Below are 22,630 nucleotides of genomic sequence, written 5' to 3' on the forward strand. Positions count from 1 at the left end.
CTAAAGTAGTTCTATAAAACCTATTTTATAGAATAAAACTACTTACTTAACTCTATACTAATTAGTAAATAGAACTTCTTATAATATTATTTATATATATATTAAGATACTTTATAACTATATATTATTAAATTAAAATAGAAAATAATAAAGATATAACTTATTAATATTATAAAGTTTCTTATAAACTAGTTTATTTATATCTCTACTTTAACTAACGTTCTATAAGTATTAGTATAGTATTTAAGACCTATAAATAATAAATAAACCTCTTAAAGTATTATAATTAAAATACTAAAGAACTTAGCTAATTTATATTAGATATAATAGCTTTTTAGTAATAAGTTAAAGTTAATAATATAGAGAGATTATCCTATTAATTTTATAATATAGATCTTCTTTTTTAAAAAGTTAGGGAAAACTTTAGACCTTAATAATATAGCTATAGTAAATAACTAATAAGTTATCTAATCTCTAGAAGTTTAGCTAAAGAAGTATAAGCTTATTAAACGTAGTAAAGTTAAGTTAAAGCTAAATATACACTTTATAGTAATTAAAGATATTTAGAAGAAGAAATAGGAGGTATAAAACTATCTTACTAAGTTAGAAATAATATTAATTAATAGTAAATCTCCTAATAATAAAGAGAGTATAAAATTATATATTATTATTATAAAACTATAGAGAAATTATATAGAACGTAAAAATATAATTATAGCGTTAGTAGGTTAAAAGCATGTAAAAGTGGTGATCTGAGGTGGGGGGTGATCCATAGCTTAGGTGGGGTTCTTACGTCACTTGGCTGGTCCACACCATCTTGCGCGGTCGCGAGAGCCAAGCGCTTGGCGACTCCACCACAATGATTGTGATTGTGTCAGACCATGCGGAGAACAAAAATCGAGGACGACCAAGAACTGGAATTTGGGCCAGTTGCTTGGTGATGGAGGGCGAAGAATCTTGAGATCAAAGAAACGAACAGCCGCCGGGAGCAATATTCTGTGTGAGGCGGCCGGGATGGTGGTCGCGCGGTAGGCGGGAGGTGAAGGTGATTGGCAATGCACGTCGAGCCGGCGACCGTCGGGCGGCTCAAATGAGGGAAACCGACAGCTGGGATCAGCAATTGCGCTTGGATCGTCGACACGCCCCTCCGTATTCCGAATCCCCTCAATAACGTCTGTGTGACCTGGAGCAGTTGGTCGCTTGGTTCGAATCGTAGAAGCAGCTCAAAATTTCCGTGCGTCTGGTCCGAATTGGAGCGTCATTAGTGGTCAATTGGTGCCGTGTGTCGTCGGGGTCCCGTATGCGGCGCCTGCGACATGGCATGATGGCATCTGGATAAAATCGAAAACCCAGAGTCTGGAATGTCTAGCCCGCGCCCCAGCAACCGTCATCCCACGTTGGAGCGAATCCAACGTTGTTGAGTCGTAGGACAAGACTTGCCAAGGGTACGCCAAGTAGCCAAGTAGAGCCGGCGCAGGCAAAGTCGCAGCGGTGGGTGGCCATCATGTCCATACGAGGCCGCACGCGCAGCGACGAGCGAGGGGTCGTGTGCGTCGTATTTTCTAGGGATTCGACACTTGATCCGTAACTTGCGCGGGGCATGGCAGGAATCCGCGGGTAATGAAGGAAGTCGGCGATAATCGAGATAGTCATCGCCGTCAACCGGAAGGCGGTTTCTTTTTCGTCGAACCACCCCCGGAATCACGGCGGTGCCCGTCGGTAGTTGTCACCCGGAGCTGTGAAATTTCTGCCCACCATGTGCTTCCTGCTTCGCCCGGCTGCCCAGGCCCCAGGAGTTCGTCGCGTTGAACTTGTGAATCCCGACCGGGTTGCGGTCGCGCGTATGACAGCGTGGTGTGTTGAGGTGAGGTCTTGGCAGCGGACGGAGCAGGCGAAAAGTGACTGAATAGTGGCGTGCCGGTGGCTGTCCGGTGTCGCTCCGCCGGGCGGAATTTGAAATTCAATCTTGGACGACCGTAAACTATCGCCGCTCCGTCAGCCTGTCAGATGTCCCGAATGGGACGCCGTCTGGGTCAGCTGACGCGTACACGTGATATCAAACCTTGTTGCAAGAGTCAGACAAGGCAAATTGAGTTCTCCAAGGGCAATCCACCGAAACCAGGCATCTGGTGTGCAAGGAGGTGGTCGATTGTGTTTCGGGGGCTTTTTGTTGAGGAAGAGTCGACGACATGCAACATGGAACTTGTTCCATTTTTTTTTCCTTCCTGACTCTGAGAAGTGAGAAGGTGCAACGCAAACAGCCAAACAGAAAAAACACAGCACCTCGTCCAGCGGCTCTCAGTGGTTGCTGTGGGTTCTCGCAGCAGCCAAGGCGCTAATCATCGCCCCTTGCGACGTCTACACAGGCGGCCAGCCCGCTGAGGTGCGTAAGTACCGTGGCTATACTTCTTGGCTGTCAAGGTACCTTCCACCCACTGTAATGCACGCTGGAGCTCCCAAGCCTAAGCCAAGAAGCAGAGGGATCACAGCAGGTGGAGGCAGCAGCCAATCACACAACACAGATAGCCCCCAGACCCCGCCGGTATCGCCGACCGTCCGTGCGCCATCGAGGCAGAGCAGGTGCTCTTGCACGTGATGGACCTTCCCCATGGCGCAGTCGCGGTTTGCCATTGGTTCTTCGCGTCAAATAACCTTATTCGCTGAGAAGGAGCCAATGGCGTCACCAGAGACTGTCGCAGCTGCCGTCATATCGTACGTCCTGCAGCGCGGCACTCTGTTTTCTGCAAGCTGCGATTCCGGGCTCCGTTCGGTTCCAGATCGATTGATGCTCCGTCTGGAGATGCCGTTCTGGCCTGTGGTTCGTCCCGTCGCTGGCCGTGGCGTAGGTAACTTTCGGTGTCAAACTCAGTGTTGTGCGACATCTGTCAGCCTGGACGGTGGTCCCTCGTTCGTCGTTTGTGTCACCGAAAAAAGCAAACGGATTCAACCGCAGCAATGAGAGTGGAAGAGGCAGATTCTGAGTCTCCCATCATTTGATGAGGCACGTCTCAATGGCCATGCATGTCTCTCTTCCCCGGGCTGGTCCTCTCCTCCCCGCTCCTTCCTTCCCTTCTCCCCGGCTGCCGTCCTTCGCTCTTTCCCTGGGGTAGGTAGTTACCGCTGATACGGCAGCAGCGCCTTCCCGTCCATCACAGAAAGTACCCATCACGAGAAGGAGGTACCTTCCTCCAAGTCAAGGTCGCGCCTTCCTGACCCACCTCGAGCCGGTCCCCACTTCCTCTGCGGTGCCCCACTCCCGTCCACGCCGCTTCCCTCCGCCAAGAGCTCCGCCAAGGTCATCGTCACCCGAGAACCACCACCAACCGGTCCGTCTCTGTCTTCTGTTTTCTTCTCCAAATTCTTGCGCTGGAACCGTCTCCAAAGCCAAGAAGCTCACCACCCTTGCGTACTTCTTTGCTCAGAGGTCTTTTGCCAAGTTGAAATCCCTTGTCTACCGTCTTGGTCAACGTCTTGATGCCCAATCATAGCCTTCCAGTCGGCACAATGACCGAATGCCTCGCTACTCACGCCTCTCACGCCTCCAGAGGCTGGGTGAAGGGGGGCGTGTTATCATCTTGCCCAGCCTTGGCGTCTCCCAGATTTTTTTTCCCAATCCTAGAAACCTTGTGAGCCACAAGTCTGAAGCTTCCGAAGGTTTCTAAACCTTCCCCGTCAGCCAAGTCTACCCATCGCGTCGCTGTCGTGCTATAAAGGTAGCCTTGTTCCCCGTTGCTCTCGACGTCCGGGTCTAGACTTCTCGTCAACACACTTCTCTCCACTGCGAAGAAGCTTCTTGGTTTTCAAAGCCAATCTTTCTTTTGACCTCACCCACCACACGAGGCCAATCTCTATCGCGACATCCATCGTTCTTTTTTTCAAGCGTTCCGACCACACACCTTCCCCGTACATGGAAACCAATTGAACCGCCTTTCCCGTCGTCGCCAGCAGAGACTCGACATCATGTCTGGTGACTACCCGAAGCACCCCTTCCTCCTGTCGGTCGACGAGACCGCAAAGGCCCTGGGAGTCGACGTCGACAAGGGATTGTCGTCCCAGCAGGTCCAGGAGGCTCAGCAAAAGTACCCCGAGAATGAGTTCGAAGTCGGCGATTCGGTGCCATGGTACACCATTCTCAGCAAGCAGATCTTCAATGCCATGGTGCTGGTCCTCATCTTCGCCATGATTCTAAGTTTCGCGATCAACGACTACATCGAGGGCGGCGTTCTCGCGTTCGTCATTGTCGCCAACGTCACCATCGGATTCTGGCAAGAGTATCGCGCTGAAAAGCGAATGGACGCGCTGCGCTCTCTGTCTGCACCCTCTGCCAATGTCTTGCGGGACGGCAAGACGCAGGTTATCCCCAAGTATGTACACCCATGCGCACGCGCGCACTTCCCCCACTTTGCCTTCTTGGCTTTCGGCCATCTTGGCTTCCTCTTGGCGCACGGCTGACCCGTGATACAGTGCTCAAGTCGTTCCCGGTGACATCATCCTGCTGAAGATGGGTGATACCGTGCCCGCAGATATGCGCATGTTCGAGGCTATGAACCTGTCCTGCGACGAGCAGTCCCTGACTGGTGAAGCCGCTCCCGTCGACAAGACCACCGAAGCCAACATTGTGGTCCCCGGCACCGAGAAGCCCGCCACCGAGGAGGGTGAAGTCGGCATTGGCGACCGTTTCAACATCTGCTATGCCACCACCATTATCCGAAAGGGCCGTGGTCGCGGCATTGTCATCGCTACTGGAATGCAGACCGAGGTCGGCAAGATCGCTGCCTCTACCCAGAAGAAGGTCCGCAAGCCTGGCCGCTCCATGAACTACAAGAAGTACGGCAAGCGTCAGCCTGTTGTCGGCCTTACGAAGCGTGTCTACGATGCTGTTGGCAAGTTCTTGGGTCTCACCGAGGGTACTCCTCTGCAGCGCAAGCTTGCTGCTCTGGCCTACCTGCTCTTCGGCTGTGCCATCATCTTGGCCATGATCGTCTTTGGTGCCCACAAGTTTGACGTTACTGGTGAAGTTATCATCTACGCCGTGTCGCTTGGTATTGCCATTATCCCCGAATCTCTTGTTGCGTAAGTCCTCCTGCCAGCCTTCGAAGAAACGTGTCTAACAATCCGACAGCGTCCTCACCATCACCATGGTTGTTGCCGTCACTGTCATGCGCAAGGCGAACGTCGTTGTCCGAGACTTGTCTGCCCTGGAAGCCCTTGGCGGTGTCACCAACATTTGCTCCGACAAGACCGGTACCCTTACTCAGGGTGCCATGATTGTTCGCAAGGCCTGGCTCCCCATGTCCCACACCTACACTGTCCGCGATTCCCAGAACCCCTCCGACCCTACCAAGGGCAAGGTCACCTACACCGAGTCCAAGGAGGAGGAGAAGATTGACGAAGCACCCAAGCGTGACTATGACCAGGAGCGTTCTGCTGCCGTTCTCAAGTTCGACGTCCCCGAGGAGAAGCTCCAGAACAAGCAGCCCGCCAAGGCACCCGAGCCTGAGGTTGATGCTGAGATGACTCCACCCCTGAAGGCCTTCCTTCTGTCCTCCGCTCTTTGCAACCTGGCCACCGTTCGATATGATGAGGACGAGGCCAAGTGGCAAACTACTGGCGAGCCTACCGAGATTGCGCTTCAAGTCTTTTCCCACCGTTTCAAGCTCGGCAAGAAGTTCCTTGAGGGCAAGGGCTGGCATCAATTGGCTGAGTTCCCCTTCGACAGTTCCATCAAGCGCATGTCAGTTATCTACGATATCCCCCACGACGATGAGACTGCCGACATCTGGGGCCACGACAACAGCCTCGTCTTCACCAAGGGCGCCGTTGAGCGTATCTTGGATCTTTGCACCCATCTCGGCTTTGGTGACGCTAAGCAGGAGCTTACTGAGGAGCTCAAGGGACAAGTTCTCGAGCAGATGAACAACCTTGCTTCTCAGGGCCAGCGTGTTCTTGCCATTGGCTACCGTGATTGGAACGGCAAGTTCACCACCAACCAGTCTACTGTCCCCACCGAAAAGGAAGAGGAGCTCCGCGGAGAGGTTGAGCAGGGCCTTACTTTGCTCGGTCTCGCCGGTATCTACGATCCTCCTCGCCGCGAGACCAAGCCGTCCATCGCCGAATGCTCCACTGCCGGTATCAAGGTTCACATGCTCACGGGTGACCACCCCGAGACTGCCAAGGCCATTGCGAAAGAAGTCGGCATCATCCCCAAGAACCTCGGCGTCCTACCCGATAGTATCGCCAAGGCTGTTGTTCAGAAGGCCACCGACTTTGACAAGATGACCGACGCTGAGATCGATGCTCTTGAGGAACTGCCTCTCGTCATCGCTCGTTGCGCTCCCGAGACCAAGACTCGCATGATTGACGCCCTCCGTCGTCGCAATGCCTTCATGGCCATGACTGGTGATGGTGTCAACGATGCCCCCTCCCTTGCTCGTGCTGATGTTGGTATTGCCATGGGTTCTGGTTCCGACGTCGCCAAGTCTGCCTCCAAGATCGTGCTCACTGACGACAAGTTCAACTCTATTGTCGCTGCCATTCGCCAGGGTCGTCGCATGTTCGACAACATCCAGAAATTCATCCTCCACTTGCTCAGCTCCAACGTTGGTGAAGTCATTCTCCTGGTGTGCGGTCTTGCCTTCCGGGACAGTGACTCTCTCTCTGTTTTCCCCATCTCGCCTCTCGAGATTCTCTGGATCAACATGGTTACCTCGTCCTTCCCTGCCTTTGGTCTCGGTCGTGAGGAAGCTGCCGCGGATGTCATGCGCAAGCCCCCTCAGAACAAGAAGCGCGGTGTCTTCACCAACCAGATTCTTGTGGATATGGTTGTCTACGGTATCATCATGGGCGCGCTGACCATGTGCACCTTCGTTATCATCGTCTGGGGAGCCAACGACGGCAACCTTGGTTCTGCTTGCAACAAGGAGTTCAGCGAGGCGTGCCGTCCTGTCTTCCGTGCCCGTGCTGCCGTCTTCGCCGAGCTTACTTGGATCATCCTCATCTCCGCCTGGGAGTTCAAGAACCTGCGCCGCTCCATGTTCCGCCTGAACCCTGAGGACCCGAGCAAGTTCCCCCTCTTCAAGGACCTCTACGCCAACAAGTTCCTCTTCTGGGCTGTTGTCCTCGGCGCTCTCTCTGTCTTCCCCGTTGTTTACATCCCCCAGCTTAACACCAAGTTGTTCAAGCACGTTGGCATCACCTGGGAGTGGGGCATCTCTGTCGGCTTCACCATCCTCTACGTCGTCGGTGTCGAGGCCTGGAAGTTCGTCAAGCGTACCTTCCACTTGCTCGAGGACCATAAGGTTGTCCGCGGCGCCTTCAGCCAGGGTGGTGAGGACGAGGGCCGCGACTTCAAGAAGACCATGACCATGTCCAGCTTCAAGAGTTGGGCCTCCTTCGGTCGCAAGGACACCGGCGAGTCCACAGGCCGCCGCAGCCGCTCCCAGTTGCGCACCAACACCAACCTGTCGGGCGACACCCGCACCGGCGAGGGCTCCCCCAACACCAGCGCGGACGACAAGGTCTGAATTATTTGAATTTTGAGATACCGAAACTGTATTTGTCGAGTTTGTGTCAAAGTTTTGTTGACATGTTTGTGCGAAACAAGAGTACATGATACCACTATCACGAAGATGATACGTTGCATGAGAAGAAGCTAGAAGCTAGAGTCATGATTCAACGGCTGATACCCAGAGGTGAAGGAGGGTATGTCGAGTTGAGAGATGAGGGGCAGTCGAGCGGGCCTTGAAGGGGCCTCGCATCATGACGTGAAGATTTGCATCGAGGTGGAGGAGGGAACTGGTTGTCTTGTCGTTTTAATAGGATGTACCTAATAATCAAATTCTGCCCATATAAGGTACTTGCCGTTGCCCATTCGCTGTTCGTCTGTGACAACAGTGTATCCCGTGTGCCTACTATCGTTGTCTCTCATATCTGAGGCTGGACAAAACCTATTCCCAGAGGAATTCCGCAATGCCTGCTACGCAAACCAGGGCGGGCTCAACATCGGATGTCGCACCCGACTTGATATCTTCATCAAATATATAAAGTACTGGATCTAATGTTTCTTCTTCCAACTTCTCACGGAGAACCGCAATCATAGCCACGAAGGATGTTGTTGGTTGCTGAAACGACAGTTCTAGACTTCGTCACCCAACCTAATCTGTGCCAAGGTTGAGGGACGCGGAATATCATTATCTCGATCTATTCGTCGCTTTTTTCGGTGTATTTTTTGCTCTTTTTGTGGTGAGAGAGGTGAGTGGCAAGGCCACATGCGGGCGCGGCGGCGCTGCCTAGGGTGCGGCTCCACGAGAGAGTCGACAGCATAGTCAGATTGTCCTGTTCGGAAGACAATCTGTATCAAACGGTTATTTAAAGCACTCTAATTTCTCTTTGGTAGGTGCGAAATTCCGTTGAGTCTTGCATTTATATTGGTGGCGGAGGTGCGATGTCATGGCTGTCTCTTGGCCTGTAGACCCGGCGGTGATTATTTCCGATGGCATATGCCAGCGCTAGAGGTCCCATCGAGGATGTATGACTATAGGTTTGGGAAAGGACGGAGTACATTTCCCATGTTATTTGGACGCCCCGTCAATTCGGGGCCCTGTCTGACTTTCTTTTGGGGTGGTCTGCCTGGGTTGATTGTGCCGCAGGCCTGCAGGGCGTCTACGGTCTGTTCGTCAGTCACACCAGGAGCCTTGTTTTTCAATTCCTCCAGCTGTTCTAATCTTGCGATAATTCAGGCGAGTGTGAAGCTTACAGAGTAATTCATTCATTGAAAGACACCAAAAATTACATTCAATCTGTACCGAAAGAACTTGTCGGCGTTTCTCAAAGCTTTGAGGTTGCTGTGCCGGCCACCCTGCTTCGGGCACTGCCTCATTAGCCACTCATGCATGATGCAGCACACGCTTCAATCCCTGAGTGGAAGTATCACAATCGATTGGTCGACAACCCTAGAAGACCGCAACAGCCGGTTATCTTCCAGCCTTGGTGATCACCTGACGCGGTGCAGCCTAGGCCTGCGGCCAAAGGCCCCCTTTGCATGCAGGGCATTCCAATTTGGCGCTTATCCACGTCGAAATTCATCTCCTCTCCAACTTTTTTATGCTCTGACATCGCTGGGTCTCGAACCTTGAGCCCTGGATAGCAAGCCGTAACCTGCGCTCAACACAATGGACCCAGTTTCAGCGTTCGGCCTGGCCGTCAACGTGTTGGCCGTCGTCGACTTCTCGAAGACTTTCCTCGAGACTCTGGGGCAAATCAAAGATTCTGGTTCCTCGGCTGCGACACAAAATATTGTGAGCATCAGTCGCAGCCTTCAGGCATCAAACGCAAATATTACACTTCACCCGCTGGTTGATGGTGATGATAAGGTGAGGAGCCCCACCGTACCTTTATTCCAGCCAAGCTAAGTATTATATTAGGTTTTCAAGGACCTCGTCGAGGAATGCCAGAGCCTTTCCGAGGAGTTGATACGCCTCGCAGACGAACTTTCCGTCACAAGCTCGAGTGCGCTGGTGACGAGGGTCAAGGTCACAGCTCGTACAATGTGGAGCCACAGCAAGATCGAAGCGAAGAAAACTCGACTGGAAGCAATTCGTGCACAGCTACTATTCGATATTGTTGTACCCATAGCCGGAAGAGTCAACACCATCCCCGACAAGGCTGCCATTAACACTCAGACTCGGACTCTTCTGAGCGAGATAAGGGCAGGTGCAGACGCAAGCGACGCCATGGAGAAGCGACTTCGCGCCTTCCACGAAGAGTACGCTGCCGTTCAGGACAAGCGGCACGTTGAAATCGTCTCTCTTCTTCATGAGATACGTGACGTGAAACCGCGACTTGGCACCTTCCCAATGAGAGACAGTGATCGCAAAACAAGGGATTTGGTCTTAAATGACCTACTGGCTTCTCTCTACTTCCGTCAAGAATATGACCGATTTCACGACATCAACTCTGCTCATAAAGGTACTTTCGAGTGGATTTTCAGGGATTCTCCCTCAGCAGCAAATAAGGCAACCTGGTCAAACTTTGACGACTGGCTGCGACACCATGCCGGAATCTACTGGATTTCAGGAAAGGCCGGGTCGGGAAAGTCCACGCTGATGAAACTTCTGGGTACGGATGAGCGAAGTCGCGCTGCTCTCCTCAAATGGAGCGTTGGTAGCCGTCTGCTAATCCTCTCATTCTACTTCTGGAGCCCTGGTACGCCGTTACAGAAGTCGTTGGAAGGGCTACTCAGGTCCATCATTGCCCAAGCTCTCAAGGCCTGCCCCGAGCTGGCCGAAAAGATATTCCCGGATCGCTTCGAACACCGTATCAGCGACCGTCATTGCCCGACAATGCAACAGCTTACACGAGCGTTTGCCTCCTTAACAGCTCCAGGTTTGGTAGACGACTCCCAGGTTCCAATAAAGCTAGCCCTCTTCATCGACGGTCTTGATGAGTTTGACGCTGGTTCAATGAGCCATGCGGAGCTAGCTGCAATACTCACAGCAGCTAAGAATTCATCATCATTTAAAGCTGTTTTATCCAGCCGGCCTGAGAACGCATTTGAGGACGCGTTCGTAGACTGTCCCAACCTGAGACTGCACCTTCTCACTCACAATGACGTTGTCAAATATGTGAACGAGAACCTTCGCGCCCACCCTCGGATGATCCAGCTTGAATCTCAGGCCCCAGATAAGACAGCCAGTCTTGTTGAGGAAATTGTGGGAGCCGCCCAGGGAGTGTTTCTTTGGGTGAGAGTCGTCGTCAGATCACTTTTAGAGGGCCTACAGAATCATGACGACATAGGTACCTTGGTCGAGAGACTTCATGAACTACCCACCGACCTGGAGGATCTATTTCGACTCATGCTTCAGCGAGTTCCGCACAGGTATAAGCAAGCGATGTCGAAGATATTCCAGCTTTTGAGTGTCTGAGCTCGACTCTAATCTTCAAGAACAAATGCTTGACACAGAGATAGTGCCATTGACCGCTTTGGGCCTGAAATTCGCGATTCTCGAATCAAAGGAGGTCATGGAAGCCCAGATTGGCCAGCTCACTGCAGAAAAGGCATTTCAGGAAATTCGGTCTATCGACGCAAAGTTGAAAACTTGTTGCTCTGGCTTGGTTGAGCTTAGAGCACCTCTTGAGAAAGCCTATTACAATCCTTACCTGAGTTCCATAATGGAGTCCACCATTGCCCTCAAGAATGAAGCAGATGACTGGGAGGATTCAGAGCTACATTTCATACACCGGTCTGTGAAAGAGTACATATCAAAAGAGGATGTGTGGCAAGAAATCCTTCAACAGACGGATCATGAAGGGTTCCATGCCGGCACTGCTTTCCTCCAAAGTCTGGCCATGCAGGCCAAAGCATGTTCCTACGAAGTCAACAAATGTCGTTCTTGGAACGGATTGCCATGGGACCTGGTGGCAACAGCCCTCAGGATTGCTCGCACTCTGGAAGACGAGCGTGGAACGGATCAGCTAGACATGCTAAATGCTTTGGAGACAGCGCTGACGAAAAGGTGTGGGCTGGACTGGTGGGATACCTACCAAGAGGACTATATCAGGCCCATTACCTGGCACGACAACTTCTTTTCGTTTGCAGTTCGTTACGGTCTAAGGCGTTATGTTCAAGCCAGGCTTAAGATCCACGGTCGGCAATCTATTGATAAACCAGGTCGACCACTTCTGGATTATGCTTGTAGACCAAAACCCTCATATGACGTGTGGTTAAGAGGTAGGGACTTTCGAGTTGTCGAAGCTCTCTTACAACACGGCGCGGATCCAAATGAGAAATTCAACGGCTTCAGTCCTTGGCAAAATGCGTGGCACGAGGCATGGTACTGGCATCTGACACCTGAACTGTCACGAGTCCTAGAGACTTTATCAGCATATGGGGCAGACCCAAACGCATATATAGAAGACTACAAGGGTTTCTCGAAACGTGTCACGGAGAGGAGTCGTCTTTCAGTTCTTCTAGTCGCCCTGCAGGTGCGTGCAAGAAGCTCGGAAGACGGCGCTGGTAACGCCAAAGAGAACGCCATCGGCAAAGGAACAATGAGCAGAATCATAAGACAATTAAAGAAGAAAGGCGCGAAGGTTCGGGAGTGGAGAGAAGTGGATGGGGTCTTCGTGCGTCAGAACTCTGGCAGCTGGAGTGAACGGGGAAAAGCTCCACAAGCAAAAACACAGTGCACTCTGAAAGATTCGATATGAGGTTGTGGTTTGGGTTTAATTTTGGGGACTTTGCTATTCAAGCTAAAGCTATCATCCCACCTTGGTTTGGCGAGAACAGCCTAATTACAGCATGAATTCATGACCGCCGAAAGGGCAGCAGGCGAGGTTTGACCAAAACACTGAAAGCTTTCAATAGGTAGGAAGAAATGATTCTTAAGGTTCTCAATATCAATTAATCTTGCATTAAAAATGTGGAGGCGTCAGTACTTGAAATCTGCCTCTGGAATGCGCTGCCTTTCTACTCGTCTCAGTTGGGCTTCCGGCTGCTCCCCTGATCAATTTCTTCACATTTACAGGTTGATATCTCAATTTACAATATAGATACTTTGGTCTTGCGGGTCTTCCTAAAGATATAATCTAGATGCTATCTATGATGCAATGGATCATTATAATGTACATTGTCGGGAAAACAGAAACAACTAGCATGGCCAACGTCTCATTGACCACATCAAGCAGCAAGCTGGAACTGAGCACGTTGCTTATTAAAGGCCGTTGTTAACAAACATAAGTCGATTTTTCCTACATCCCAATTTGCCAATCGCAGTGACGCCTAACATCACCTGACATGTCTTATCTTATCTGAGTACTCTGACTCGTTAACGGGCGGCACTAAGGAGGAATTGCCCGAAAGTGCGCGCGTACTGTTGCGAGTATTTCGGAAAACAGAGTACGGACTAAGCGGATTTCAGAGCCTATGCAAAATAACCCGGAGCACTCATGCATGTATTTGGTTAGTTGTTGGCCAATTCGCGTTTCAGTTGGGAACTGCTTACGACTACGAAAGGTTACCATAGTTGAGGAAGCCTAGCAGACCTTTTGTTCCCTGACTCAAGTTCATCCCTCACCCAGGCGTCTTTCGGCGTTGCCCAAGCTTCGAACGTAAGTCATGATCATATGTAGGTCCAATTGTGCCCGCCGGATAAATAGTATAGTCTAAAATTGCGCCTAGCCGTAGACCATTCGTTCGGAGAGAAACCGCTGACCCACAATGATTATCTTGCGCATGATAAAGGGTAGACACTACTGAAAGCATCTTGCGATTTAACTCAATCGAGGCCCCAGCATCCTCCTTCCAAAAGCACTCCGAAAGGGGAAACCTCTCCGTGTGTTAACTCCCGATGGCAACTTCCGACGCCATGAGATCTAGCAGCCACGGACAAGGTGTGCCGTGACCGCTCTCATTAAGCTTGACAGATAAGTATATAAGAGGAGCGACTTCCTCGCCCGTAAGCGAGAACGAGCGATCAGGCTGCACGGCTCTGACAACTCTCTGAGAAACAGGATCTCCAACGAAAGCCCATCCCTCACAAAGAACAATGTACTCCCAAAGTCTCCTCTTCCTCCTCCTCGCTGTTCCCTTTACAGCTGCGGTTCCTGTCGCCGAGCAGAAGCACAATGGGAAGCCCATCCAGTATGTTTCTTTTCTTCACCCTGTTTTTATCCCGCCCGTACCGTTCTAATGGAGTTGCTGGATCTTCCATCGCTCTCCATTAACCAAGATGACTTAAATCTAACATCGTGCCAGCGTGAAAGTTCCCGGCATGGGTACGGGCACCTATTATCCGGGAGATCACGGCCATAGCGGAAATGTGGCTGTGTATAATCTTGCCCACTATGGCAATGTCAACGGCCCCAAGAAGGGGGGTAAACCGTGAATAAGACAGACTATGTCCAAATGGAGGGCTACAGTCTATGGGCTAAATATGAGGTTGCCAATCAAGTACAGAGCAGATACAGACAAAAGAGCAAACTTCCTATCAAACTGCCTTTCGCCTGAGTCTTTCAAGTATCTAAATGCCGGTTTCGTAAACCAGCATTTGTCGGCGTTCACTGATCAACTTGCATTTGCTGGCCTTGAGAAGTCAGGGAATGCTTTAACACGCACGACGTCCTACAACCCAGAACCGTTAGTGGAAACTGCATCCCAGGTGATCGAGGCATTCTTCGGCAGAAAATATCTCCCAAACCTGAGGTAACTTATGTATTCTAAACGATTTTAACGCCAGACTTCAACTGGGTTGTGGTTGTCAAAGCTGTATTTGCTTCTGGATCCAATACGTAGGGCATCACCTACGGTAAGATAAAGGATGCAATTAAGATACACCTGTCATCGATCCATGGATAGCATCTGTCTTATCAAGCCCCGTCAAGTAGCTTTGACATCCATGGATCTCGGTCCACGGATGAAAAAACGAAAAGTGGACCGGACTCCAATTGACTTTGGCTGAGTAATCGTCACCCGCGCATCATTATGTTGCGAAATATCACGCTTGAGGTAGCAAAAAGGCAAAAGAAACAGATCACAATGGTTTGTGAACTGGGATGGACGGGCAGGTGATCGAAACCTGGACCTTCCGCAGACATCGCTGAGGATATGCAAAGCGGACGCTCTACCACTGAGCTACACGCCCATTTCTAAGGTGATGGCTTCGATGGAGCATCGGAACCGGTTGGGAAATCCGCGCCCAATTGGAGATCAAGGTGCTGGCTTTGAGGGCTGCAGGCGAGTCTGAATTCGGCCGGGGAAATGGTTCTGTGGATTCCGCGGGTGGACTCGCGACGCAGTGGAATGGAACCCCTCACTTTGTGCTCCCCCACTTGGTGCAAGCGCAGAGAATGGGAGCGGAAAGCAATGAGGAGTTGCGGCTTTGCAAGATGCCCTAGACCCAGCGGTACTTAGTGTCTGAATTCTGCCTTACGCTCAACAAATCACACCGAGCGGGGCTCAGCCCCGTTACTCCCCTTGGTGTAGTTGGTTTATCACGTTCGACTGTAATGGTATCATTGTCATCGAAAGGTCTCTAGTTCGATTCTGGAAGGGGAGAACCAGTTCTTTTGCATTTTTGCTGACTTGGTTCTCAACTTCCTCCGCTGTTGGTCTTCGATGACCATTCAACACTTTTGTCGTCTAGCACATGCGACCGGGACGGTCCGATTGACTTTGCAATGGTCTCAAACTCAATTGCCCCTCATTCTCGCTGGCGGTGTGACAGTGGCATCTATCATGTTTCCGCTCTCATTCCTGAAGTTCTGGGCGAAGTATTGTACTCAGACATCTCTGCCACTTTCATTCCAATCTCTTTGCCCCATCCCGCCGTCAACGTCGACCCCCTCTTTTCTGGCATCCTTTACAGCTTGCCTTGCCTCTTGCTGCTCTTGCTTCTTCCTGCTCATCATTAGCGACATCCTGGGATCCTGTAGTCGCCAAGTAAACTCACTTCTCGAGACCACTTGCGTAATCGTCAAACTGCACGTCCTGCCCGGGGACCTTCTGCGCCCCGCTCTTCCGATCGACAGCATCCGCAACCTTGCCTTCCGCCAGAGTCTCCATCTGCTCGGCCTCGACGTTCGGGTTCTCCGGCCCTTGGCTGGCGCCTGTGCTGCTGTATGCCGTGTTGCGCTGCTCCGTGGCATCGACGGGGCCAGAGGAATGCACACCCTGTCCTAGGGAGCTAGGCACCGCATCGTCGGCGGACCGCGACTGCGACTGTGGGAATGGCGTGCGGCCGAGGACTGCATCGCGGGCGCTCGATTCGCTTTGCTGTGCAGCTGCATTCTCGGCAGGATTACGGGATGTTGGGTTCGCTGAAGTGGTGTAGGCCTCGGCCTTGGGTGGTTGAGATGGTGCTGCGGATGACATCGTAATGGGCTGTCAGTGCTAATGTCTTACTAGGTTCTTAATGATTGAGTTCTTGGCTTAAGATATGAAAGTCTTGAGAAGATGACCAAAGCACATATATTCAGAATGAATCGCTGAAGACATGACGCTGGTGCAGTATAACTTGCGAAAGCTGCGCTCATATCAGTGACAGATCGATGACGTCGGCGGGCGCGCGATTTCAGATCGGCGCTTGTTCGCATGGGCAGATCTGAATGACAGCGGCCACATCCCCAAGGCCGGGCCCATCATCGTCATCGCGGGCCACAATCAATTGTTCTTCTTTATCAGCAGCAATTGTCATGAAATCTCAGCAAGGTGAGTAGATACGGAGCCCAGGGGCTAGCCACACTCCAGCCACCATGTTCTTGAGCCACGACGCCCAAGACTCCCAAGTTGCTGTCGACCCCGCGCACATGGCAAGCAATGCACATTCCAATCTTCAACGAGTCGCGTTACTCAGAATTGAGACGAAATATCTCCGCATCCCGAGCAAATCCCTTTGACAGTATTGGTCAGCCGTCGCGGGGTCACTCGCGGCTCGCGATCAGTCCCAAAATTGCGCCACCGGCGGCACCCATGATCCCTGGTTCTTGCAAACAACTCGCATCTGATTGCTCGGTATCCCAACATGCCTTTCGAAACAATTGCCTTGCCATTGGTTCCCCGCATCGTGATACTTTGGCCAAGACCAACGATGCGGCGAGATGGAGGGTCGCGGGCCGGGTTGACGGCTCCGACTCGGCGTGGACATGTGCCGCCGAGTTCCGCTGGGCTCGTTTTCGCCCATGATGATAGATGCTGAAGACAGCTATTGGTGCCAAGGTCTGATGTGTAGCCATGACAAAATCTAAGTTGCATATCGCGCGATATCGCGTAAACTCGTCCCAAGTCTGAGCAATGCCGCGGCGGATATGGTGTGGGAGCGACTGCTGTTGTTTATAAGGAATGGAAAGCGCCCGTTCTTCTGCGCGAGGCGGTTGCAACCTTAATATTGATACAGCCAATTTCAGCTCTCGCATTATTGACAATGGCGCCGGCAGCTACAGCGACAGCTCAGAAGCCCGAAGAGGCTCCCTCGAAGACCATTCCCATCAAGGAGTCTTTGGCCGTCCAGAATCCTCAACTCCAAGAGGAGGAGCTTCCAAAGGTTCTCACTGGTCACAAAGAGCCCTTAAAGCTGAGTGGCGCATTGGATAAGTACGAGCACTTCGACAGCACCCCAATCATCGGTCGCGAATTCCCCAGTCTCGACATCAAGGAGCTCCTCAGAGCGCCCAACTCCGATGACCTCATTCGCGATCTCGCCATCACCAGTAGGTACTCCTTCCATCCACAAGCCCTCGTACTAATCGTTACAGTTTCACAACGTGGTGTTGTGTTCTTCCGAAAGCAGGACAACATCGACAACGACCTCCAGAAGGAACTTGTCCAGCGACTCGGCGAGCTTTCGGGCAAGCCGGCTACATCCAAGCTCCACATCCATCCCGTTAACAATGCTGCTCGAGGAAACGACAAGGACGACGAGATCAGCGTCATCTCATCCGCGAACGCGAAGAAGCTGTCCCTGTACAAGTACCTGAACTACAACAAGAAGCAGACCCAGAGGACGCAATGGCACTCCGACATCACCTTCGAACCTGTTCCAAGTGACTACGCCCTGTTACGGCTTACCCAACTTCCAAAGACGGGAGGAGGTATGTTGTATCCCACTTTCGCTCACCGACTGCGGTCTTTACTAACAGATTCCTAGACACCCTCTGGGCATCAGGCTATGAGGTGTACGATCGCATCTCTAAACCTCTGCAGAAGTTCCTCGAAACCTTGACGGCAACATACGCACAGCCGGGATTCAAACAAGCCGCTGACAACAACGGGTTCAAGCTCTTCTCTTCCGAGCGCGGTGCCCCCGAGAACGTCGGTGAGATCCTCGAGGCCATACACCCAGTGATCCGCACAAACCCCGTGACCGGATGGAAGAGCGTCTTCGCCTTTGGTCATCACGTTGAGAAGATCAATGGTCTGTCAGAGGATGAATCAAAACACTTTCTGGACTGGTTCGTGCAGCTCGTGTTGGAGAACCACGACCTCCAAGTTAGGCACCGCTGGCAGAATGTCAACGACGTAGCAATCTGGGATAATCGCTCGGTGTACCACGCTGCTACGCCCGACTACCTCGAAGGAGATTATGGCGAGAGGTCTGGCTCAAGGAGTGTTAGTCTTGGAGAGAGACCATACCTTGACCCGCAAAGTTTGAGCAGGCGAGAGGCTCTGCGTGCTGAGGCTCTTGCTAAGGAGACTGGGGCCTGAAGCCTTCACGTAGGGTAGTACAATTATCAACAACTACGCTACTAGTAATTGGATACTTAGATAAATACATTTGTATTAAAGAGGTGCAGTAAGGAAGTGCTGGTGATAGTGTTGTGGACAACATCAGTCAGGCTCAATAGTTGAAGTTCAAGCACAATGGCTAGTATCCCTTCGTGATTCTGTGATCCAATTGCCCTTCGTCTAGTCCTCACTCCTCTTCAGGTTTCTTATCTATGAGCGGCCGTAACATCTTGACAAACCCTACCCATATTGCCAGCGAGAAAAGCGGAAAGATACCCAGGATGTACAGCGCAAAGCTGTATCCCCTTTCCTGCGCTATCCAGCCTCCCAACGAATGCGAGATAGATGCACCCGTCTGGCGGGTGATACCGCCGACGACACCAAAAGCCAAGTTAACCCGCCCTGTCCCAGCCATCATGACGGCCAACAGTCCGGGTATTGCGACGCCCTGAATACCTGCACCAACACCATCGAGGATCTGTACAGGCCAAACGCCCCAGCTCTTGATCACCCGGCCGGCGACGGCGGCACGGATAGGCAAGACAGCATAGGATATTAGAATGGCAAACCAGTAACCGGAGCGGCCAGCGAGCCACGCCGTCAGGAATGACATGATGATCATGGTACCCTGTGCAATGATGACAGTAAGACCAGTGGTTCCGGCGGGGTCGCCCTGGCCTGTGGCCACGAGAGCCTGGCCGTAGAGGAAGAGAATTGCAGCGTTGCCGAGGTGGAACAAGAATATCGTGATGGCAACGACACCCAAAGGCTTGTTTTTGAGCAGGATACTGGCTCCCCTGAACCCACTTCTGGAAGGCTTCGATGGGTCCCTGTTCTTGAACCTTTGGGTGAACTTGCTCGTGAACCTTTCCTTCTTGCCTTTCGGACTGGTCATGGGACTCTCGACTGGAGGACTGATGTCCCTGGCTGTTTCTCCATCTGCCTCTGCTCTTCCCCTCTCTTGCATGTCTTCTCGATTACCGTTATCATCGGGGGAAGGTCCTCCTCCCCTTGCGGCTCTGTGGTCAATTGCTCGCTCTGGCAGTAGAAATACGACGCCAATTGTCGCCGCGCAAAATGCCATGACCAGGTAAAACACTGCCGTCAATCCGAAATGCGAGCCAAGAAGCCCAGCCAGACCGGCGCTGACCATGTTCCCCGCATGATTAGCCGCCTGATTTCGACCATTGAGCGTGCGGAAGCTGTGCTTGCTCTTGTCATCGGAGCAGATGCCCAGTGTGAGAGCGACGAGCAAAGGCACCATACTCGTGCCGGCGACGGCGGACACGATCTGCGTGAGGAACACGAGAGCAGGATGTGTAGACAGGAGGTTGAGTCCTTGGGATACACCAACAAGGAGGGCGCAGACGGCTACCATCATGCGCTTGTATCTAGAGAGTTCAAGTATCAGTCAACTTGCCACTGTCTAGTTCGATCCTCACAGCATTGCGGTGCATCAGCTAACTCACTTTGTTGCGTCTATCAACGCACCAATGGGCCCGGTAGCCAGAATGGTAGCCACGCCGCTCACTGTCTGAACTGACCCGCGCAACCCCGGAGCCCACCCGTGTTCTTGGAGATAAACTCCGAGGAAGGGACCAAGACCGTCTGAAACGTCACCCATGAAGAACGCCATCACGAAAAGAGCCCATCGGGCCCATCTCTTCAGCTTCGCATCAGCCTCACTTGTCGGATCTGCATCTGCTGGCGTATCTGCATCGTCAACAGGAACGTCCACGATGGTAGGCGGCGCTGACGCGGACGAGGTAACCGGGCTGTCCTTCTTGCTGTCGACCTCCGGGCTTGGCTCAGCTGGATGCAGGGACTCCAGGCTGATGGCGTTGCGCGGGTAGGTCTGGTTGTCCTTGGCGTCCATTGTCTCGTGCAGCGTAGGATGAGGGAGCACACTTCCATGGCTGTGGGATGCTGGACGGGCCGTTCGTTATAAGAGGCACGGCCCCTCGTCCATCACAACGGCGGGAGCAAGACTGACATTGACAGGCCGTTCCTACGTCACTATCCCTACATGCCGACTTGAAACGGTGCCAAATATAGCCACTTGTATGAACTCTTTTTTTCCGAACTCACCTGGGGCTGTCTTCGTTTTGGCATACTTCGTGTGTCGGTCAGATAAGGTTGGTGTACACGTCCGTTTTGAAACGTGCATACACACAAAACAACCCGTTCGTGGCCCAAGTGCCGCCGATTTACCCGCCTTGAGTTCTCTAAACTTGGGACGAGCGGGGGCCATCGCCATCAGCGAGAAATTTTGAAAGAGAGAGGCCATCGGTATTTATTTGTGGGTGTTGTTTCTTCGACCAACTACGTCTACGCTCACATTGAAGGTGTCTTACTTGGAAGACCGCTGGCATAAATGACCACTTCATCTTATGATCCCGATATTCCCTCCGCCACTTGGTAGCACCCTCATTAAGGAAAAGGGTGCACTCGAGTTGTGATTGCATCATAAAATCACTTGGATTTGCTATAATCTATCGCCACTCCGCTGCTTGCTCGTTCTCGTTCTTTGAGTGATGCCTGCGCCTCTTCTGGCCAGAAGCTGCCTCGAAACCCTAAAGCTTGGCGATTTTGTCGTTGTATGAAAGATGTGCCGTTGCAATTTCTCCTTTTCCTTGGTTTTGGACAGAGCCACTTGGCTAGTTGAGCATGCTTCTTGGTGTTTGAGTGCTTCAGTTCTCGTGCAAGAGATCCGAGGCGGTTATCAGACTACGTCCCGGGCTGGGGATAAGGCATATTTGGGTTGACTGACCACGCCTCCAAGCTATATAAGATGCTGCTCACCGCAGAGGCCCCAAGGCTTGTTCAGATTTAAGCTATGGAGTTCAAGGCCACGAACACGCTATTTCAGGGGAGCTCCCTGTCCAATTTCACGTTAGGTGGGCAACCAAGATCCTCTTATGGGCATCTTTTCGGGATATTACTTCAAGATCGACAAACTCAAGCTAAGCCGAGTAACTCTCCCATTGAAGCAATAAAACTTCAGCTCGTAAAGGTTCGTCACAATTTCAGAACCCGTCCAACTGTGCTGCTTCATCGTATTCCGTTATCTCCGAGGCCTTTCTGCGCCACTCTCGGCGGTTACAGATCTGAGTGTGTGAACTGATTCTACTCTCGCAACATGCTCCATCCGCCAGTGACATATGAGTCGGTGATATTGGGGTAAAGAATGGCGATGGTTGACATATTGAGCCAGCCGGAGAGGTCTGGTTTATCAGCACATGGTGCGTTGTATCCACGTGAGATGTTCACGTCTGAATGACCATCGGGCTGGACACGCGATCGGTCATCACAAGCGACGTGTGAAATGAAACCATAGGATTGAATCTCCAAGCCTAAGGTAGTGTATGCTCTAGAAAGGTACGGCGAAAGGGTGCGATACTCAGAACATTCCTGCCAGCCACTTTCGGTATACTTGGACCTTCTATTCGACGTACCTAATACAGGAGACTAGCTTTTGTAGTTCCCAATTCCTTCCCACCCATACTCGCATGCGCTTCTTCGCCTCAGCACTCTTTTTAGAGTGACATTTTGCCTTTTAGGCCACGTGAGTTCGCCGGTAGAGACCGCCAATTCACGGACAGGCTATCAGGGCCATTAGTGGCGTGCCCGGGGCAGATCTAACGCTGCGGGCCGTCCACAACGGTGCTGCGGGTCTATCTCAATCAAAGTGGCGTTTACGGCACTGGCGATAACTGGGGCTGATCATTGCGCGGAAGCATCTACTTGCCGCAAGAGATATACTCTCGTAAAGATCAGGATGGCGTTGTCTGGAGTTGCAGTGATTGAGAAACTCAAGAGAGAGGTTTTTTTTTGATTTCACGAAGATGGGTTCAATTGACGTTGTGCGTACTTTGCTTCTTTCGCGCTTGACGTTCCACTCCTGCGTGTAAGAGCTGCCGTGGCTGCTGCTCGGCTCATGACATTGTCACCTTGACGGCTGCTAGTAGCTAGAGCTCAGAGGTTCAATGAAAAGTTAACAAACTGAGTTTTTTCCGAAGTGTTCCCTGAGGCAGTCTCTGTGTCTAATCCATTTTTCCCCCTCCCGAAGAGCAAGCGATGTGTTCACAAGGACACGATTCCTACAAAGTCCGTTCTTTTAGTTGTCCTGGCCTTCAACGGCGCTGTCGTAGGCATGACAGAAAGATCATTTCCTCAATTCTCGAAGTTTCCGATAGAGATCAAACTCTTGGTCTGGGAACAGTTCTACCTCGAACCTCGTCACTTCATGATCAAAGAGTATCAGTGGAACAACGGCGACAAAAGAGGGCTGCCTAGCAAGTCGGATACCCGTTGGTCAACCTGGACCTTCAACACGTTGACATGGTGTTTCCACGCAGCAAGTTCCTCGAGCAAACACTACAACGACATCGACACTACCATCGATAGAGTGTC

At 51.7% G+C, this 22,630-nt stretch overlaps 6 protein-coding genes across 6 annotated transcripts; 4 read left to right on the forward strand and 2 right to left on the reverse strand.

Annotated features, from left to right (window-relative positions):
- Positions 1-3,960: 3,960 nt before the first annotated feature.
- Positions 3,961-7,523, forward strand: cta3-1 (Calcium-transporting ATPase 3; the record flags this gene model as incomplete). The annotated part of the gene is made up of 3 exons (XM_036637593.1): positions 3,961-4,364; positions 4,465-5,073; positions 5,123-7,523. 3 exons carry the CDS (start codon positions 3,961-3,963, stop codon positions 7,521-7,523), a joined length of 3,414 nt encoding a protein of 1,137 aa, XP_036497160.1.
- Positions 7,524-9,170: 1,647 nt separating this feature from the next.
- Positions 9,171-10,922, forward strand: CGCS363_v005745 (uncharacterized protein; the record flags this gene model as incomplete). The annotated part of the gene is made up of 2 exons (XM_036637594.1): positions 9,171-9,371; positions 9,423-10,922. 2 exons carry the CDS (start codon positions 9,171-9,173, stop codon positions 10,920-10,922), a joined length of 1,701 nt encoding a protein of 566 aa, XP_036497727.1.
- A 2,622-nt stretch (positions 10,923-13,544) lies between these two features.
- Positions 13,545-13,883, forward strand: CGCS363_v005746 (uncharacterized protein; the record flags this gene model as incomplete). The annotated part of the gene is made up of 2 exons (XM_036637595.1): positions 13,545-13,639; positions 13,754-13,883. The coding sequence occupies 2 exons, from the start codon at positions 13,545-13,547 to the stop codon at positions 13,881-13,883; spliced, it is 225 nt and encodes a 74-aa protein (XP_036497725.1).
- A 1,393-nt stretch (positions 13,884-15,276) lies between these two features.
- On the reverse strand, positions 15,277-15,868 carry CGCS363_v005747 (uncharacterized protein; the record flags this gene model as incomplete). Its single annotated transcript, XM_036637596.1, has 2 exons — positions 15,277-15,394; positions 15,447-15,868. The coding sequence occupies 2 exons, from the start codon at positions 15,866-15,868 to the stop codon at positions 15,277-15,279; spliced, it is 540 nt and encodes a 179-aa protein (XP_036497726.1).
- Positions 15,869-16,916: 1,048 nt separating this feature from the next.
- tauD (Alpha-ketoglutarate-dependent taurine dioxygenase) lies at positions 16,917-18,196 on the forward strand (the record flags this gene model as incomplete). Its single annotated transcript, XM_036637597.1, has 3 exons — positions 16,917-17,202; positions 17,248-17,583; positions 17,640-18,196. 3 exons carry the CDS (start codon positions 16,917-16,919, stop codon positions 18,194-18,196), a joined length of 1,179 nt encoding a protein of 392 aa, XP_036497722.1.
- Positions 18,197-18,404: 208 nt separating this feature from the next.
- CGCS363_v005749 (putative MFS-type transporter) lies at positions 18,405-20,093 on the reverse strand (the record flags this gene model as incomplete). Its single annotated transcript, XM_036637598.1, has 2 exons — positions 18,405-19,608; positions 19,687-20,093. 2 exons carry the CDS (start codon positions 20,091-20,093, stop codon positions 18,405-18,407), a joined length of 1,611 nt encoding a protein of 536 aa, XP_036497723.1.
- Between the last annotated feature and the right edge of the window lie 2,537 nt (positions 20,094-22,630).

Source organism: Colletotrichum siamense (assembly GCF_013390195.1).
Source record: "Colletotrichum siamense strain Cg363 chromosome Unknown KSG_Cg363_contig03, whole genome shotgun sequence".
In the NCBI taxonomy this organism is placed as follows: domain Eukaryota; kingdom Fungi; phylum Ascomycota; class Sordariomycetes; order Glomerellales; family Glomerellaceae; genus Colletotrichum; species Colletotrichum siamense.